Raw genomic sequence first — 20425 nt, forward strand, 5'->3', positions numbered from 1 at the left:
CTGAGAAAAACCACAGAGCAGAAAAGCAGTAAAGGCGATAACACTGCCAACGCAAATGTCACAAAATCCAGGCACTCTAGCCATGGGAGGAGCACTCGTTTTAGAATCTAATTTCTCTTTGCAAATAGTTCTAACAATTTTCATTATCTAGTTTCCCAACTCACAGAATATTAGTCTTGGAAATTAGATAGTGGGGAAATGAATGCTCATGGCAAGTATGAGGACGCAACACATTTTAGAAAACGATTAAAATAATCCTCAAGAATCCTGGAACTCCCAGAGGGGTTGTAAATAACCAAGGTTTTATTGTAAAGAAAAAAAAAAAAATCAGTGGGCTAGAAAACTAACCAACAACACCATTGGACAAGATTTTATTTATTTTGCCTGGGCCCTCTCTGTATGCTAATGGCCTCAGACCAGGTCAGCCTTTGTGTGGAAAACGTAGTAACAGAAGAGCCACCAGGAACCCTGGCTGTCAACGTGGCGGGCCACGCTAGCTGGTTTGCATGTGTCATTTAATCTCCACAACAGCTTTACAGAAGATTGGGACTCATATAATCCTCATTTATTTTTTTAGATGAGAGAAATGAAGCCCAGAGAGGTTGAATAACTTGCCCAGCATACAGCTGAGTCACAAACTACACCCAGGCTACATCACCAAACACGTGGCATCGCTTACAAGGGGGCAGGAAGGACACATGAACAGACCTGAGCACACCAAACACCAAATAAGAAAACATCACAGGGCCAATATCCCACTAAACCTGGGCCTGGGGCTCTCACTGGACCGGGCCCAGGTATTTGGGGCCAGTGTCAGGGCTGTGATTATGAATAAAGATGAGGGATGTGGGCTGGCCCGTGCTGTCTGGGGTACCCAGAATTTCCCCTGGAGTTGAATTAGATGAGTGGTTTCTACTTGGCCACCCTGAGTGGCATGTCGAATAGTAACTTTAGATTCAGATGGACCTAGATTGATATCCCAACTCCACCCCTCACACTGTGACCCTGGAAAACTTCCTTAACCTCTCTGAGTCTGTTTCCTCACCTTAAGTGAGAAAGTGAATGCAAAATACATTTCTGGCATGTAAAAGGCACTCTACCACATGTTGGTTCCTTTCTCCTCGCCCTTGAGAGGAACCCTGAGAAAGTAGCCCCACCTCTTGTGCAGGCTCTGAGCCCCCTAAAAGGCCATCACCAACTGGGGTCTATTAGGATATGTGCCAAAGAGGCAGAAAACTAAAATGTTGTCAGTCAGTCCCCTGGGAAAGTAACCCTGGTAGCACTGAGTCTTTAAAAGCTTCACAGAGAGCCATGAGTCATGGGGCCAGTGGGGGACCATCACCAGGAGGACAGTGGTGTCTCAGGTCTTCTGTGGGTTCCTCTCCTTGGTAGACGGATGAAATTAAAACACCAATTCCACCACAAAGCTGCCTCTCAGCTGCCTAGGAACATGAGTCGGCAGTGAGGCAGGTCCTAGGCCCCCAGTTCAGCCAGCCCTCTCATCCCAGCAGTGCTTCCACCTCCCACTAGGGGGCAGCACCTCCACCCACCGTCAGGGCCCGAAGCTTTCCTGTCCCTCCCAGCGCGGACTCCGCCCCGGAGTCACAAGCCCAGCAGAGCTTCTCTGCCCTCCGGGAGCATTAGTGACAGTGTCCATGAGGACTGAGGTCGAGGACGAGGACTAGATTAACCACAAGCAGAGGGCTCTTACCCCAGGAGACGGTCTCAAGAGAGGAGAGATGATCCTTCTGTTGCACAGAACTCATCAACCAGACACAAGGAAATCTCTGTGGGCAAAAAGAGAGAAGGGAGAAATGGAGCAGGATACCTTTTGGGGGGCTCTTACCAAAGTGTTCCGTGCAGAGTTTAAAACTCAAATAATACTGAAAAGGTCACAATGAAAAAAAACAGCAGACTCCTTCCCCACCCCTCCCTCCACCAAATCCCACCTCCCCCGACCCAGAGTCAATAACTTAACTTTGTTAACTGCTTCTTCTGGTATTAAGCTCCACGGTCCGATATGATATTCTTATATTAATTCTTGAGTTATCAGTTTTAGACATTATCAGTTGACTTCTGATTATAGGAGGTGAGGATTTTGTACTCTTCCATCACCCAATTCTCCTCCCTCTACCTTCCTGGTACAGGCATATAATTCAATAATCAAAGTTTAACAGTATGATTATATAAATTCTGTCTACTTCCAACACCGCAGATTTTACTATATTTGTATTTCCTTCCCTGTTCAGTTTTTATTTTTCTTGCAGTTAAAAATGTTCTTGTTTTCTCACTTTAAGAGGATTTCTAAGTTAGGAGTTAAACTTTTCTCTATCTTTTCCTCCCAATTTATATCATGGTTGCATTGTTGGGAACAACTCTCTTGTATGTGACAAGTATTTATTGAGCATCAACTTTTCCATATTATCCTATTAGGTGCTAAGAGATACAGAAAGAAACATGGTCTTTGGCCTTTTGCAGCCTAGAATTCAGTTAAGAGACAAGAGAGATACGCATAAAAAAATAAACAGTACAAGCATGAAGCAACAGTTCAAGCATTGCCCTATGTGCTCTGTGATGTGTAGAGTTAATAGTACCCACAAGGAATGTTCTGGAGTCAGAGGCTAGAGTCACAAGGAAGGTTTCTGGATGCCACCAGGCCTGAACTGGGCTTTGAAGTCTCATCAAAGTGGAGATAAGGAGAGAATGTTCCAAGGGAGGGAATCAACGAAGAGTTGGTCCTGGAGCCCAAACATAGGAAACATGTTTGAGCAGGACTAGGTCTCAATTTCCTCGTCATTAAAAAGCAAGAAGAAGAAGCTGGTAACTGGTGCTATGGTTGTGTGAGAGAAAACCCCTAATCTTAGGAAATAAACACTGAAGTATTTAGGGATAAAGGACCAAAATGTACATGACTTACCCTCAAGTGGTTCAGGAAAAAAAAAAAAAAAAAACCTGTACAGACAGTGGATGGCTATTTCTTGCACTATTATCATTTTGGAACCCTTTGGAACTTCGGAATTATTTGGAGTTAAAGAGTTATTCAAATATAAAGTTTTTTTAAAGGTTTAAGGCAGGTTATAAAGACACCTTCAAGAACTCTGTCCTAAGGAAATAATCACATTTATATAAGGTTAACGATTTAAGCTGAAAATTATTCTTTGCTCCATTTACAGCAAAGAAAGAAAAAAAGAAATCAACTTAAATATTCAACAAAAGGAAAACGGCTAAGTAAATTCTATGGTACTTCATGCTGCCATTAGCATGAATTTTTCCAATAAATTTAAGTCTCATAAGAAAATGATCAGGGTACAATGTCAAATGAAAAAAAGAAGCAGGGTATAAACCAGTACAAACTGTATAAATCCAATTATGTATCTATATAGACATTAAAAAATTGAAGAAAATATACCACAGTACTAAGAGTAGTAGGATTAAGGGTAATTTTATCTTTAATTTTTCTATATTTTGAAGTTTTCCATAAGGAACATGTATTAACTTTCCAATAAAAAAAATGAACATAATTTTCTAAAAAGCTAAAGAAAATGAGATTAGTTGAAAAACCCAGGGTTATTTTCATAATTTTTAAGAATTAAGATAAAATTGTAAATATGTTTATTCTTTGAAATCGTATTCACATCGCAATTAGAATGGAGAAGAATATCTACCCTATAGAGTTGCTGGCAGGATTAAATGAAATCTTTGTAAAGTGCTTAGCAGAGTGCCTGCCCAAGGTAGTATGTATGTATGTACGTATACATAAAATTTTTTTAATTTAAAATTATATATATATGTAATATACATATATACAACAACTGGCTATTTTAATAACCCTCATCTCCCTGCTCTTTGCTTGCTAGCCTCTGGTTGAGCGTGAGTTTAGTCGGGCGGGGGCTGGGCCCCGGGTCGGGTAGGGGTGACCCGAGCTGGCCTCTGCAGGTGGCGGCCGAGTACTTCAAGAACACCACGCTGCTGCTGGTGGGTGTCATCTGCGTGGCGGCGGCTGTGGAGAAATGGAACCTGCACAAGCGCATCGCTCTGCGCATGGTCCTGATGGCCGGAGCCAAGCCGGGCATGTAAGTCACACTTAGTGCGTCCCCTCAGCTCCCAGTGGGCCCCCTGGACGGTCAGAGGGACGTCCACTTGAGGCTTTCTACCAGTGGGGATGGGAGGACACCAGGGCCTCAAGGCTCCCATCTCCCCCTCCAGTGAGAGGGCCTGTGACCATGGAATGGAGACCTGAGTGGGTGACTTTGGTGTCCTCTATTGGCACAATCTAAATAACCTGAGTAACCTAGACTGCCGGGGCAGCAGGTTACAAGATCTAAGGGGCTCATCTGGTAAAACAAGAGGGACCAACGTAAATTGTTTCCCAACCTTTTTCCCTTGTATCAGGGAAGAGGCTGGATGAGGAAGTGGTGTCTTCTCCTCTGTTATTTAAGGAGGCATGGAGGTTTCCTCCCATCTACCCTGAGTTCTTGTTGTCATTGGTTTAGACCAGAGGCCTGTCAAATGTGGCATCTGACCCGGCATCTGCAGGGCACTGCAGGCCCTCAGCTGCTTCCTCTTTTCTCTCTGCTGTCAAGAAGGCCGCTCGGGAATGTGTAGGAAGGTCAGGATTGAACGTTTTGTATGAACTCACTCCCACTCTGTTGGATAACCCTGCCCTTATCTTCCCTTTGGAATATCGTCCTCACCTCCTAGTTTACAACTCTCTTGCAACACTTTTTATGTAAGCTGCCCTGACTCTCCTGGGAGTCCAACAGAGCATAAATAAATAATATGTATTAGTTTTCATCCCTAGTCATTAGATGAAGACACGTTATACTTAAAAAGATGTTCCTGTCTCCCACTTAACCACAGCCTAACTCAGAGCATAATCACTCAGTAATAACCTGAGGTGTTGTACTCCACACTCGACCTCCTAGACACACAATGGCATTTCCCCACATCATGTTGAGGCTCTGCGGCTCTTTGAAACCCCCAGGTACTATCGTCAAGAATTTTTATCCCATTGCGTTTCTACTCGTCTCTATTTACCGCACCCTCCAGCAAGTTTCCACCCACCACGGGGCCCTCTGTTTGCCGGTGCATGTCCAGGGCAGACAAACTCATGTCTCCGTCAGCCTAAACAGAGACACCATCAGGGCTCTGGCACCTACCCGGTCATGATCCACAGGACAGCTGTGCTGGCCCCAAACTGTGCAAAGTCAATGATCCCACCTAGGGTGATCAACACGGGTAGTCTTTATGCTGGCTTCTCTTACGGAAATAAGAACTATATCTGTACAAACACACAGTGCATGTTTTCAAAGTCAAGGAGAACTTGAGAGTTATCTTTGTTAGTGTTTTCCTCCAAGTGTCAACTCATAGACACAGCCTTGAAAAAGTGCACACAGTGCAATGGGACACTGCTGGGCCGTTGGGGGCTATGCTTTCAGCGGTTGGTAGTGGGACAAGTAGTGGGCGGAACCGTAAGCTCTGTCCGTTAGTCTCTATTTGGTCGCTAATAACTGCGGTGACTTGGCTGCAAAGCAAGGAATGGGATGGTACTCGTAGGACTGCTGGCTGCAAGGGCCAAAAAGAGAATTCTTTTATACACAAAAAACACACATCATCACCAAGCTAATGTCCAGAGAGGAGAGCAATCAGGAAGTCCATGCCCTGTGACCCTACCACCAAAGCTATTCTTTGCTTAAGCAAGGGCTTTTCTTTTTTTTTTTTTTTTGGCTAAGGCCACTAGCCCACGAAGTGTGATGCATTCATTCAACACATCTTTATTTAATGTTTACTCTGTACCAAGCCCGGGGAGTACAAAGCTGAATGTATGACATAAACCCCCCATTTTCTGGATAAATGCCAGCACCAGCAGGCTTGCAGGAGGCCCCGAGGGAGCCGTGTGAGGGCGGAAGTTTCACCCGGGGAGGCGGGCATGCTGTGATGCGCCCCCCGCGCCTCCCTGCCTTCCAGGCTGCTGCTCTGCTTCATGTGCTGCACCACGCTGCTGTCCATGTGGCTCTCCAACACGTCCACCACCGCCATGGTCATGCCCATCGTGGAGGCCGTGCTGCAGGAGCTGGTCAGGGCCGAGGAGGAGCAGCTCGTGGCCGGCAGCTCCAGCGCCGAAGAGGCCGAGCCCATCAGTACAGTTTGCTGGAGTTCATCTCCCCTTTGCTCCTCCACCCGAGTGACACTGCACAGCTCTGCGCCCGCCCCCACCAACCCTCACCTGCCTCCTGCCTCTCGTCTCGCCTCTTCCCCTTCCTGGCCCTTTACCCCGTACCAGCCCTTGTAACCTGAAGCTTCCCTGTGACCCGCATTCCCAGCTCTTCCTGCCCTACTTAGAGCAGCCACCGCTGCTCCTTTCCCCCAAACGCTCAAGGATTACAACAAGACCCCAGGCCTGTCCGTGTCGCTGAGTCCCACTATGCCTTCCGAGCGGAGGGAAGGGGAGTCGTCAGGCACCAGGCCCAGCAGGAGCCTTGATGCCTTTGTTTCCTCATCCAGCCCCAGCCCAGAGCCCCTGCCCTTCAGGGTCAGGTCCAGACTCCACATCTCACATCTTGCTTTCCTTTGCTACCGTAGATCTCGATGTAAACAACAGCCAACCTTCCCTGGAACTCATCTTTGTCAATGAAGAGTGAGTATGACCGCCCTCTCCCAGACAGAGCCTCTTTCAGCTGCATGGGCCAAGCTCACATCTTACCACACCACCACCTCCCCCCGCCCCGATCTCCTCTCCATACCAGGGAGCCGCTTGCCAAGATCCTGAGGGCAACTCCCTTAACCACTGGGTATTGCAGGGCTGAGGGAAGAGGGGAAAAGACTACACTGACTTTGAGGGAGTATGTGGACTATCTATACATCTACCAAGTAGAATTTCAGCTAAATTGATGTCCCCCTTGGGAGAATAATATATTTAATCTACTAATGAAAAAAGGCTCACATTTTAGATGTCACTGGAGATTCTTAGAGAATCACAAAGTATTTTTTAGATATTAGATGTGGTCTTACTAGATTTGGTCTTATTAGATATGGCAAAGAAAAACTAGGTGGCAGGTAGGGGATTCGAGGACAGTTGGTGAGACAGCCACGTGCTGATGAAAAAAGAAGCTTTTAGAAAAGGAGAAATATCGTCTCAAACACCCATGTGAGGTAAATCCATTAACAGCTGATTTCTTTTGGAGATCTAGTATCAAAATGTGGTCTTCAAGGAATACTGGGATGAATAAGACATTTTGAAAGTCGGATTTGTACTAGAGCTCAGTTTTGCTATTTGCTCTTTTCATTAAAAAATGGAGAACTCACACTGAGTGAGACCAGCACGATGTGAAGGGACAGAGGCAGAAGGGTGCCATCAGCTTATCTTCCTCCCGTCACTGGCTCCAATCATAATATACTGGACTTTCCTCCCCAGCCTTGACCATATCTCAGGCAAATCCTATAGCTCTTCTGGTTCCTTTCAGACATTAGAATGATCTCGTCTTTAGATATTCGGCAGTCTAGTCCAGACTCATATCAAAACTTCAATCCCTCATCCGAAGCTTCTCCCCGCCTCCTCTCACGCTCTCACCCAACCCCCCTTCAGTCTGCAGGATAAGAGGTAGAAGTGAGCAGGGGAGACAGTTGACTTTTCTCTTACTCTTCCCCCACCCTCCTTCCTCTCCCCTCACCAACTCTCTGCATCTGAATTCTCCAGGGTCAGGGCAGAGGCTGTAGGGAGCAGGAAAGATAAAGGGGCAAAGAGGGTCTTGGCTGGAGGTATTCTAGAGTGCGGTCAGTGCCCTGAGATTCAGGCAGCGACTCTTTTACACGTCGGGCACCTACCTTCAGGGTCTTCGGAGTGCCCGCTTGAGGCCACCTCTGCACAGGCTGGGCCTCACGGCACGAGGTGCTCTTGGATGACCGCTTGGGCTCCCTCGGTTCTGTGCTCTGGTGGCCTTCTCCAGCCTCTTTATTCTGGGGACGCCTCTGGCCCCTTGGGCAGGGCCTTTTCAAGGTGGCAGTAGCCCAGCTACCGTCCCTGTGCCGCCCCCAGTAAAGGCCACCGGACACTGAGAGCACAGCCTGCTCCCAGTGCAGCGGGCCTTTTCTCCTCACTCTGGCCTCTTGGGCAGCGCGCACTGGCCTCTTGCCTTTGTTCTTTTCTGGATGAAAATACATGTCCCCAAACTCCAAAGCCAAAGCTCAAGTTGTCCCAGAATTCCTCAGCAGCGTGCAGGGAGGATCCAGGGCTGTCACGGTGTGAGGATGGCGGTCTTCTTTCACGCCAGCACCTCCCATGCTGTCTGAGGGGTTCCATGCCAGCCTCCTCACCCGATTTGGGAAGGAAGGTGAGGAAACATCACAATTCTCCTCCCAGCCTAACGACTCTCTCCGGTGAATGCTTCCTCTGAGCCCCATCAACGCCTTATCCTTCCCTGATAGAGCCTGGAGGTGGGTGATGACCCCAGGCCCCCACTTCCTGCACGTGTGTCCAGCCCCTCTCACTGGCCTTCCCAGTGGTTGAGCTCATAGCACCCACCGTCCTCAGAACTAGGACAGACCAGAAACATGCATTTAGTGCTCAGTGTAAGTCCGTAATGCTGGTAGTTAAATCCCCACCTTCCTCTCTCCTCAAGGCAAAGACTGGGGACCAGTAGGAGTGGGAGGGACTCAGCACACGCATTGCCTGCCACCCTCTGAGGTACAGCTGCTGATGAGAAATTCACCCCCATCTTCTTGCTCTCACATGCTTTTTACCATGTGTGGCCCTGGCCCTCCCTGCTCCTGTCGCCTTAGATAAGCATTTCATGTTTCTCCTCCTAGAAAGTGAGCCAGTGAGAACACGGTCAGGGGCCCAGGCTCTCCAGGCAGAGGCAGAGACAGCTTCCTCTCTGGCACCACCACTTAGCACCCACTGCCCTCGGGAAGTTAGTAACCTCTCTCTGCCTAGTTTCCTACTCTGTAAATGCAGGTGCTGACACCCGCCCCTTAGATCTGTCGTGAGGATTAAAGTCCGTATTTGAGTGCTCAGCACCTAATAAGCACTCCATGTTAGCTATTATTAGGAGTCTCGGTTTCCCTCCAAAGGAAACGCCCTGCCCCTGTTCCCACAAATCCTTACCACATCTCTGGAAGGTGAGATTCGTCTTCTTTGTAGCCTAGAACACCTGAGTCTAGAAGGGTCACTAATACCAAACACCAACATGGGGAGAATTCCCATCTCATCAAGTCTGGGCCACTGTCATTTTTCTCACTTCCTTTGCTTTCTTCCAGCACGTCGAATGCAGACTTCAGTTCTCTGATGCAGAACAAGGTATGGCCCTGGGTTTCTTCTGTGCTTTGAGATACTTGAAAGACCCTCAAGATAACTCAGGGCCAGAGAAGCCTGGCAGCTTGTCGAGGGCACAGAGGTGCTCCCCTGAGCCTGGACGCGTGAGGCTTTGGGCAGTTCTGAGCCCCAGCCCTGGGTACTGGGCTTAGCGCCACAAAGGACAGGTTAACCTTTCCTCGTGGAAACCCAATATTCAGCCATCCAGATATTCAAGAGCCACGTATTCAGCCTCAGGATCCCTTTCAGGAGGGATTCGTTTACAAAAATCTTATTACAAAAAGGGGACACCAAGTTTGCCTGCACCCTCTACGCGGCCTCACCCCCTCGCCCAGGGCTGGTTTTACATCTCTTCCTACCTCAGTCCCAATGGATGGGCTTTGATCCGTCCAAACTGTGGACTTGGTTGTGTGCGATTTTTTTTTTTCCATGTTCTTTGTGTTAAAGAAAAATGAAGGGTTCTTCGTTAGCTAATGAAGTTCTAGAAAGCCAAGCTCTCCTATAAGGTCAGAGCCATGTTTTTCCAAGTTTCAAAAGCCCCTTCAAATGGGGAACCTGCGAGAAGGAGGCAGGCCCGGTAGGGATGGCTCTCTACCACCTGCTCGCCCTGGTTCTGGTCTCCGAGTCCCACAGGGGGGAGGTGTGGGTGCCCCCAGGGTGATCAGGGGGCTCCTCCAGGCCCCACAGCCTCCTCGAGATAGTGTGACGGTCTGTGTCCCGACAGAACCTGAATGGCGTGCCCGCAATCACCAACTCGGCCAGAACAGCAAACCACCAGGACAAGAAGCAGCACCCATCTCAGGTACTGGAATTGCACCTCCTAACCCTGTTTCCTACATGAAGCGCCTTGAGCTTCCCAAGGGGCACTGCTCGTGAAGCTGTGAGGGTGTCAGGCTAGCGGGCTGTCGCCAGGCACACTTCAGCCATCTGTGTGTCTGGCCTGCGTGTGCCACGGAGATAAGACATCCCGCTCACTGTTGACTTTGGCAAGTCATTCCACTGTCTGAGCCCCAGTTTCTTCAGCTATAAAAACTGAGACTTGGTCTAGATCAGAGGTGTTCAAACCACTCCTCAAAGGTGCTTCAGGGGCATTGCAATATTTTATTCGAGTATCCTGAGATTTTAAGGCAACTGCTTTTCTGTTCCCTGATTTTCCTGGTACTTTATCACTGAAACAAAATGCAGAAGTAAAATGGACGTCGAAGGTGGTGTAAAATTGCAACCATCACTTATAACCCTTGATTTCAAATTTTTGTGTTCATCAAAATCATCTCAATTATGTAGCACCCATATCATCATGAATAAATGCCATTGTTTATTAAATACTAAACACTGGGCTGAGCATTTGCTCTCTACTCTTGGCTCAGTGAGGTAGCAACTTTGAACTCCATTTTGACAGAGACGCAGAGAGATGAAATCATGTACCCAAGGCCTCAGAGCTACTGAGAGGAGAACCTCGATTCAAATCCAAGTCTCCCTGACCCTATGTGTCTACTTTCAGTTAAAAAATAGATGTTTGCCCATTAAATGCTACATTTGTTTTCTCTATTGGAGGTCCATGTAAATTTTCATTAGGAGAAAGGATTGTGGAAAACCACTGGACCAGAGAATCTCTGAGGTCTCCTCCAGCTCTTATAATCAATGAATCTTTCAGGAAAATGTGGCGGGATCCAGCCTTTCCAGGGCCCTCCTAAGCAGATGGGGCAGTGGTTACGGGCTTTGAGAAATGTGGCAGGGTGGCCTCTTCCCCTTGGTTTTCCTATGACCTGGCCTGCTGACATTTGTACCAGGCTACTCCTAGTCTCACGATTTGGGGCCAGGCCTGGCAGGACAGAGGGGCACTTGCTTCTTTAGTCCACAGTTGAGACCAGAGGTCAGCAACCACGGACCCTGAAAGGCCGTCACATGGACCACGCAGGGCGTGAGAGGACCATGGCCAGGCTGAGGTTTATATGCAAGGGGGAGGGGAAAGTGGGAAGGAAAAGCCAATAGGCAAGAAGGGAAAAAGTGAGAAAGAAGGGAGGAGAGAATCACACACTTTGACTCTCCGCTCAGTGAAAGCTGGACTCTTTCTATAATGCAAAGCTTATTTTTTAGTCATCTCCCAACTAGGACTGTATTTTAATTCCACGTAGAATAACCACCTTCTATTTGGTATTTAGACACAAAGTGGAGAGCAGTCAGTTTTACTGGAATTCAAGTAAAAAACAGAACGTGCTGTTAATACTCATAACAACAAAAATAATAATAGCTTACCATTTGTTAAATGCCAGGAAGTGTTCCAAGTGCTTTCCATGTACTCTTCAAAACAATCTGGCAGAGAAAATAGGATTTTCCCCATTTTACAGAAACTGCAGCGGGGATGGGGCTGCCCAAGTTGGTAAAAGGTAGAACTGGGACTGGGATTTGTTTTTCTGACACCCAAGCTTTCCACTGCACAATGGTGCCCCTGTTTTTCACGCTTTGTGTGCCAGACAGCCCAAGCTGGGTTGGAGAAATTCACTGATTTTCCTTTGGTAGGAAAAGCCACCAGTCCTGACCCCCAGCCCCAGGAACCAGGAACTCAAAAGAAAGTACAAGTCCCAGCATGACCAAATGATCTGCAAGTGCCTCTCTCTGAGCATCTCTTACGCCGCCACCATCGGGGGCCTGACCACCATCATTGGCACCTCCACCAGCCTCATTTTCTTGGAACACTTCAATAAGTAAGTAATTCACTCGGTCAACAAATATTTACTAACCACCCACTGTGTGTCAGGGACAGAACCAGGTGCTGAGTATACCACAGAAAATCGAACCAGAACAGTTTCTGTACCAAGAGGGAAAAAAGATGATCAAGTCATTACAGTTAAATGTGACAAGAAGGGTGGGATTCTGCTGGGGGAGCCCTGCTGAGGGACCCCACCCAGTCTAGAGGGAGGAAATGACTCCCCCAAGAGGCGACGATGAAAGTGGAGACCTGGAGGCCAAGCTGGAGTTAACTAGATGAAGGGAGATCTTCCAGACAAAGAAAACAGTGTAGTAGGCTCAGAGGCAAGAGAGCAGAGCACATAAAAGAAAATGACAGAGGGCAAAAGGAGGCCAGGGAGGTGGACGCGCAGATCACAGAGGGCCTCGCAGGGCCCACTAAGGAACTTGGACTTCATCCGAAAGGCCGTGAGAAGCCTTTGAAGAATTTTAGGCAGGGAGTGAGGTTATCATATTTACAGTTTTGAAAACTCATTCTGGATTTTTAAAATGGACAATGGTTTGGAACAGAAAAGGCAGGCAGCAGGAAGATAATCCAGGACACAGCTACAGATGCCCAGGAGAGAGCTGATGGTGGCCTGGGCAGCAGTGGGAGGAGAAATGGCCAGATCTGAGCGAGATTCAGAGGGAGACTCGACCGGCCTGGGTAGGATTAGGAAGGGCCTGAGAAAGGGAAAGCCCAAATCTCATTGTCAGGCTTGGGGCTTCAGCAGCTGGGGAAGCAGAGTTGCCCTTGATGTAAATGAGGGGAAAGATGAGTAAATGTTGATACAGAGGTTGACATGTCCAGGTGGACACCTGGGCTGGGGCCACAGCTGTGCCCAATGATGAACAAGGAGTCCACCAGATAACCTTCTTGGCCCCCTAAGACCAAGGAGGCCCCCTAAGCAGTGGATGTTGATAACAGATTTGGAGATTCCAAGCCATGGTTCTCCTGTGGGCAAAGTTCACATCCAGAACCTTCACGAGGCTCTAGAGACCGAAGTTCTCCAGAACTGATGCCTTGTGTCCTCCAGTCAAAACACATTCCTTGGGGGCTTCCCTGGTGGCGCAGTGGTGAAGAATCTGCCTGCTGATGCAGGGGACACGGGTTCGAGCCCTGGTCCGGGAAGATCCCACAAGCTGCGGAGTAACTAAGCCCATGAGCCAAAACTACTGAGCCTGCGCTCTAGAGCCCCTGAGCCACAACTACTGAGCCCGTGTGCTACAACTACTGAAGCCCATATGCCTAGAGCCCGTGCTCCGCAACAAGAGAAGCCACCACAATGAGAAGCCCGCACACCGCAACGAAGAATAGCCCCCGCTCGCCACAACTAGAGAAAGCCCGTGCGCAGCAACGAAGACCCAACGCAGCCAAAAATAAATGAAATAAATAAATTTTTTTTAAAAAACCATTCCTTCAGTGACATTATAAACAGAGTACATCAGATTGCCTCCTCTATTCTGTTGTCTTGAAAACCAGATCAGAATCTTTACATAAATTAAGAGCAAACAGACCCAGAGTGATTCTCCTGAGTGCAAAGTATATACACTTCAGTGGTATCAATTTTGGTTGCTTCGATGCTTTTTTAGCTTATTTCATAATTCTTGGCAGGGCTCAGTACAGTTGCAGCTGCCAAGTGAGTCCTAGATAATCTTTTACCATATTTTTATCATTATCTCTACCATTAGCTCTGCTCTGTCTTCTTAAGGACCATTTAGCTTATTACCCCGAAATACCACATGGAAATCCATCCTTTTCTAATCACTGACCTGGTTCTTTCCCCTCCAGCCAGTATCCAGCAGCAGAAGTGGTCAACTTTGGCACCTGGTTCCTCTTCAGCTTCCCCATCTCCCTCATCATGCTGGTGGTCAGCTGGTTCTGGATGCACTGGCTGTTCCTGGGCTGCAAGTGAGTCCCAGGGCCCTGCCATCAAGGCTCTCCTGTCCATCCAGGGCCATGGCGCAAGCCCTGGAGGGTGCCACCCAGCGGGGAGCTGCCAAGTAACCACAGAGGATGCCCGGAGGAGGATGCGGTGGACTAGATGAGGAGTCAGGCATCACATGTTCTAGACACTCTAAACATACGTGGACTCTGCACTTCCCTATGAGCTCTGCAATGAAATGTTCTTAATTTCAGCCAACTGCTCAGGGGAAGTGCTGGATTCATAAAGAGTCTGAATCGGAGAGTGTTTAATGTAGTTCCATACAGAGTAATTTGAACTAATTTCTAAAGAAGTGATGCCAAGTAGAAGTTCCCTTAGGCTTAATTTTATAGACATGACTGATTTATACTTAGTAGCTGTATGAAATATGCTCATATCCCTCAAAATAATATTAGACATTCCCCATGCAATATTATTTCTAATATTAATTTGCTTAGCCAGCCTTTTACTCATTATGGATGCTTACTCCAAATTTGATCAGCTCCGAACACATAAAGGGAAGATGTATATGATATTTTGCTATTAGTCCGGGGACCCAACATTCCCATTGCTCAGGGAATGTTCTCTGAGTTGACTTTTTTTTTTAATACCTCAGAGACAATTATCAAATCAAAGATAACTGTATACTTCTAAGCCTCCAGTGTTGCTAATTGAAAAGTAACACCCACTTTCACCCCAGACAAGCCTTGTCTCTAGACAGATACACATACACACATCTATGTGTGTGTGCAACACACAAATATATAAGCATCTATACACATATGCCGCATCACATTGATTCTCACTTATGTAAAGGACGAGTGTGTAGAGACTTTCCCGGTGGCCCAGTGGTTAAGACGCTGCACTTCCAATGCAGGGGTGCGGATTCCATCCCTGGTTGGGGAAATAGGATCCCACATGCTGCGTGGCGTGGCCAAATTTAATTAATTAATTAATTGATTGATTAATTAATTTAAAAACCCAACTGGGCAAAAAAAAATAAAGAAGACAAGTGTGTAGAAACAACCCCACATAAGTACACTTGCACAAGTCCATGAGACATGACTTTACATTTATATACCAGAGACATACCCGAAAGGCTGGGGAGAAGGCTGATGAGAGGCTGTGTAACTTGGCAGATCAAGAGATCAAGTCGCATGATAGGTGGGGCGAGTGGAGAGAAGAGCCATCACAGCCAGCCAGCCAGTAGTTTAGTATTTGCTTAAGACCTCTTCTCCTCTGGGCCTCAGAAGTGTGCTTCCTTTATTCTTTTGCTCATTCTCCCATCTCAGTTTTAAAGAGACCTGCTCTCTGAGTAAGAAGAAGAAGACCAAAAGGGAAGAGTTATCAGAGAAGAGGATCCAAGAGGAATATGAAAAGCTGGGAGCCATTACGTAAGAATCAGCCCTTCACCCTCTCTCCTTCCCCAGGAGAAAGCGTGGCAGGTAAAGTGTGCACAGAGGCAGCCTTGTTCTCAGCGGTCCCTTGAGCTGGGGGAATTTTCCTCAGCTACGAATCCAGGCATTTAGAGGTGCTACTTAACGCCAAAGTCAAGCTGGCCCAGACTCTAAGGGCCACCCTTCCGCTCTGCTGTATTCCAAGTCCAAGTGGTTAAGCAGTAGCTGCGTTTTAGGTCCCCACTATTGGAGCTCTGCATACAGGAGCATCCCAAAGCAAAGTCTGAAAGCTAACAGATACTTCCCAATTCCTGGAGTGGGTCTGTTTTCTTTTATAGCTACCCGGAAATGGTGACTGGATTTTTCTTCATCCTGATGACGGTGCTGTGGTTTACCCGGGAGCCTGGCTTTGTTCCTGGTTGGGATTCCTTCTTTGAAAAGTAAAGGATATTGTCTCTGAGAACAACCCCCTAACCCAAACCCTTCAGGCAGTACCTGCCAGTGTCCCCTCCTAGATTCTGTGGGATAGTCGTGGACCCAGGAAGCACTTTGTTCCCTTGAAAGTCCCGCTTTTTCAGGGAAGCTACAGTGTGGAGTCAGGAAGAAAATAGTCTTTGGAGTCTGAGTCCAGGCTTGGGATCAAGAGCTGCCACTTACCATCCACATGACCTTGGTCTTGTTACTTAAGCTCTTGGAACCTCAATTGTTATGGGAGTTAAAGGAGAATATGTCTGTAGAGTAAAACACCACCTGTAAAGACCATGGCCATCGTGGCCGAGGCCTGTCCCACCCCTACATATTCCCGAGGGCCAGGGCCACAGGCCACAAGCTCTCAGTGGCAGCTTGTGACCCTCCCAGGAAAGAGAACTCATCCTTTTCTAGTCTCCTTTATCTAAATAACTCCTGACCACTCCTTTTAATAGGTCCATAAATTCACACTAAGACACCTACCCTAACCAGGCCCTGCCTCCAGACATTAACCGCTGCCCATTAAATCCACCACTGGACAGCATGGCAGCAACTGGCAAGAAGGAAGGTTGACGTCCCCTCTAGACTAGGTCCTCAAGAGAGGCGCTGTGTTCAGACAGGCTGTCCTGAGACACGGTGTTACCCCTGGGCTTCCTGACTCTCTCCCCAGCTCTTCTTGTCTCTTCGCCAGGAAGGGCTATCGCACCGACGCCACAGTCTCTGTCTTCCTTGGCTTCCTCCTCTTCCTGATTCCAGCGAAGAAGCCTTGCTTCGGGAAAAAGAACGATGGTGAGAGGAGTTCAAGAGAAGAAGTTGGGGCTGGCTCTAGTCAAATAATGGTCGAAGTCAGAATTTTGGGAGGAGCCTTACCAAAGCCCTTCCAACTCCTCCCAGAATAGCAGAATATCCTCTGGTTCATCAATTAGGCCCCTGTCTCCACAAATCACACCCATTAGGGTTCATCTGGCTCTGCCTCGCTGTCTACCTGTGATCCAGGGGAGGACCAGGAGCCCTCACTGGGGACGGAGCCCATCATCACGTGGAAGGACTTCCAGAAGACCATGCCCTGGGAGATTGTCATTCTGGTGGGAGGAGGCTATGCTCTGGCTTCTGGCAGCAAGGTAACCCTTGAATCTGTTCTTATTGGGTCCAATATTTCTCCAGCAGCTTTACCTAATGAGTCATTATGGTGCTGGGAAGGAAGATTCAAAGGCGCTGAGAGGTGAATGTTCACCCAAGTCACTGGGAAGGGAAGCAGTTCAGCCAGGAATGGACATCCTGTCCCACCTTCTAAGCTGGCACTACTGGGAACAGAGTTACAGATAGCTGTGCCACAGTCACGGCACACAGGCATTCACACCTCACTTATGGGCCCACACTGCTACAAGCAAAAGATGTATTTGACTTTGTAGGCATGTCCTTCTGGAGTTTTGACAGTGGTGATAGGTGTAAGGTGTAAGGGCCCAGAGATGCTGCAGATTGACTCACAGCAAATTGTGAGTCCATATGCATATGGACTCCATATGCTTATATTGAGACCCTTTGGAGAATGTATGCTAAAGCAGATGTAAATGCCCCCCGCTTCCTGACTGGGAGGATTCGGGATGAGATCTTTTAAAGGGGGCTGGTGGGAAATAGTTGATTTTCCTAGATTGTTAGCCCTTCCTGAAATAAACAGCCCTAAGAATCAAGCAGGTTAGGGGTCTCCCTGTTTTCTTCCTCTACCTCGTCTATCTACATTCACCCATTCTAAACTTGGCTCACTTTTGACTGCCCATTCATTGTGGGCCTAAATGCTCTCTGCATCAGTAACAAAGTCACAGAATCCTCCACTTGGAAGGAGCCATGGAGGACACTGAGTCCCATCTTCCCACCCAAATAGAGATTTCCCTCCAGGACACCTCCAGTGACAGGGCAAGCCCTGCACAGCCAACAAAGAATACTGTTCTTTACTTTCAGTTCAGGTCTTCTGGAGGTCTTACACTCTTTGTTCTGGCTTTCTTCTCAGGAAGCCTCTCCTCTCCTGTAATAATTATTAAAACAACAAAGACAATCAGGTCCCCTGAGATCATTTTTTTCTTCCAACTAAAACTCCCTAGTTCCTTTAACCATTCCTCATAGTAGTGACCCCTTACCATGCTGGTCTTTCTCCTTAGGACCACTTTGCCTTTGCTCAAACACAGTCCAGGGGTGGTCAGTCTAGTGCAGAGTAGAATAGTTAATTACCCAAGCCCCATCCTGTATTTTTATGGAAACTTTTATAAGGCTTCATTGTCATTCATGTCAATATTCATATTGAAACTGCAGTCAACTAAAACGCTTCATTCTTTTCATTGTTAGCCACTATTAAGCTTCATGTCCTTCAACCAATCCTGTATATATGCTGTCAATATTTTTGATTCCAAGTTCACAATATCATATTTATCTTTGTTGAATTTCAGTGGTTAGTTTTGGCCTCTGAGCCTAGCCTGGCAAGATCTCTTTTCTTTTTCTCTTTTAACCAAAATTGTGCATGTATAGTTGGTATAACTGTAGAACCTACTGACTACTACTTTAATAATATAATTCAGGTACAATATGTGTGATTCCTACTGAATTTCAAATAATTTCAGTCTTAACATTAGTGAGGAAAATCCAATAAAAAATGTTTTCATACCAAGGGTTTAAAAAATTAAGGTTTCCTTTGTTGTGTTTTTTTTCCTAACTTTGCAGTCTAATTTACCAGTTTATTTCATTATAGTATAAACTAGTTCTTCTGAAAAAAAAATTGCCATTAAGTTATTTCACTTTACGTACAAGTACTGTGTGGAAAACATGATAAATAAAAATCCATTTCTTTATAAAACATACTGTTTCCACTCAGCTAACTGCTCTCCCTCCCCTCTCTTTGTCCAGAGAGCAAAGTTTAATGTGTCACAAGAGATAACAATTACAGAGTTCCTGTAGGCCTTGAGGCTCTGCACCCACAATTAATTGAGGTAGTCCCCACATACTGGATTTATAGCTCTCGGTCAGTTGAGAAAAAAGAAAGGGAAGTGGTCCAAGGTAAAAATGGCTACATGACAGAATTCTGAAGCCCTTTGGTCATCAGTCATCTATGAGCATGCCATGAAGTGGCCAGGGTGCTGTGGAGATCAAATGAGGTTTCGATGAACTTGGAAAAGAGGAAAAAGGGTGGCCTGCGTACAGTGTAGTAAGGCAGTCTTTAACAGTAAAACATGAGTAGGGCTTACAGCTTGAGGAATCATAAAATGTCTCACCTTGCTTTCTGCCCTACTGCCCATTTCTTTATTGCATTTGCAGTCTAGAGGGTAAATAGGAAAAGTCAGAGCTTGTCAACCATAGAAGGGAGAGGAGGGAGGGTGGGGAGAGCTGGAGAATGCATATGGCAACCTGGGGTTTTTTAAGAACATAAACTCAATTGTGCCCTTCATTTTTAGGGGAGGGGGAGAGCCCTCATCATTGGCAGATGAACATCTTCCAACCTAATGAATTATTCCAAGTGGGAATATTCATTGATTTGAGTAGATGTGTATAGGTGTTGCTAATGGAAAATGTTCAAGCGTGGCAACATGCCTTTATATCGTGTTGCCAAAAAGCACGGGCAGATGGTAGATCCTGATGTCAGCCACGATGAGATTTGAACCTAACACAGGTCGAGACTGAATGACTGTTTCTAGGCCAGTGACGTGGCACCTTCCCCACTACATGGAGATAGACCTGTAACCCCTCTCTCCTTCATTACTCATGTAGAACTTCTAATGTTCAGTCTTGCCCATTCAAGGCCCCCAAAACCAGAGGAAAGGTTACTATCCAAACATGTTGATAATTTTTCCCATTTCACGGGTGATAAAATAAGAGAAATAGATTTCAAAAGCAGGATTAAGGATTACACTTGGCAATCTGTGTAAAGGGCATCGTTGAGTGAATGCACAGCATGAGACTGTCAGAGGCTGGAGAAAGAGTAACAAGTTTGAAGTTGAGGGGCTGATCACCCCAAAGATCTCCAACCCCTGCCAAGTCATATCAGTGCTAAGGAGGATCTCAGCAAGTAGAGGCTCTCCATGCCCTGTGATAATGACTGACCAGGAGGCCCTAATTAGACTGAATGGTGTACAATCATTTAAAAAAAAGCATTTGCTGGGCTACATAGTGATCTAATCATAAAAAATCAGGAATGCCTGTGGGTCGAGTCTGCCTGAAAACAGGGAAGCAAATTAGATGGCTCCTGGTGGTCCCTTTCAGCCCCTCACCATCCCTGACCTTCTGGAGGCTAAGAATTCCACTGGGAGTGGCCTTTCCCACTTTTTTCTCACTGCATCACCTTGTCTCCTGCAGAGCTCCGGCCTTTCCACGTGGATTGGGCACCAGATGTTGTCTCTGAGTAGCCTCCCACCGTGGGCCGTCACCCTGCTGGCGTGCATCCTGGTGTCCATTGTCACAGAGTTTGTGAGCAACCCAGCCACCATCACCATCTTCCTGCCTATCCTGTGCAGCCTGGTGAGTAGAGCAGGGTTCCCAGATATCCAGACCGGCTACCACAGGAACAGACAGGGGCAGGCCCGGGCCCAGGGGCAGTTCCACGGCTGGACTCTCTC

At 47.1% G+C, this 20425-nt stretch overlaps 1 protein-coding gene and 1 long non-coding RNA gene across 3 annotated transcripts in view; one reads left to right on the plus strand and one right to left on the minus strand.

Annotated features, from left to right (window-relative positions):
* The window catches only part of SLC13A4 (solute carrier family 13 member 4), a 40094-nt gene that overhangs the window by 13563 nt on the left and 6106 nt on the right, over positions 1–20425 (plus strand). Inside the window, exons 3-14 of the mRNA XM_036864191.1 lie at positions 3937–4073; positions 5968–6140; positions 6583–6637; positions 9256–9295; positions 10035–10112; positions 11831–12015; positions 13830–13949; positions 15255–15356; positions 15698–15799; positions 16519–16616; positions 16824–16948; positions 20166–20327. Coding sequence (XP_036720086.1) covers positions 3937–4073; positions 5968–6140; positions 6583–6637; positions 9256–9295; positions 10035–10112; positions 11831–12015; positions 13830–13949; positions 15255–15356; positions 15698–15799; positions 16519–16616; positions 16824–16948; positions 20166–20327 — 1377 coding nt within the window. The remainder of the gene's footprint in view (positions 1–3936; positions 4074–5967; positions 6141–6582; positions 6638–9255; positions 9296–10034; positions 10113–11830; positions 12016–13829; positions 13950–15254; positions 15357–15697; positions 15800–16518; positions 16617–16823; positions 16949–20165; positions 20328–20425) is intronic.
* Positions 1712–20285, minus strand: LOC118901138. Of its 2 annotated transcripts, none has more exons than XR_005021299.1 (5): positions 20152–20285; positions 17781–17850; positions 15055–15273; positions 13811–14151; positions 1712–1787 (listed from the first exon to the last, which is right to left on the minus strand). It is a non-coding gene; the product is annotated as an uncharacterized LOC118901138 (long non-coding RNA). The 2 variants fall into 2 exon arrangements; XR_005021298.1 differs by having other exon boundaries at positions 15055–16057; positions 17771–17850.

This window comes from Balaenoptera musculus, chromosome 9 (assembly GCF_009873245.2).
Source record: "Balaenoptera musculus isolate JJ_BM4_2016_0621 chromosome 9, mBalMus1.pri.v3, whole genome shotgun sequence".
Taxonomy (NCBI): Eukaryota; Metazoa; Chordata; class Mammalia; order Artiodactyla; family Balaenopteridae; genus Balaenoptera; species Balaenoptera musculus.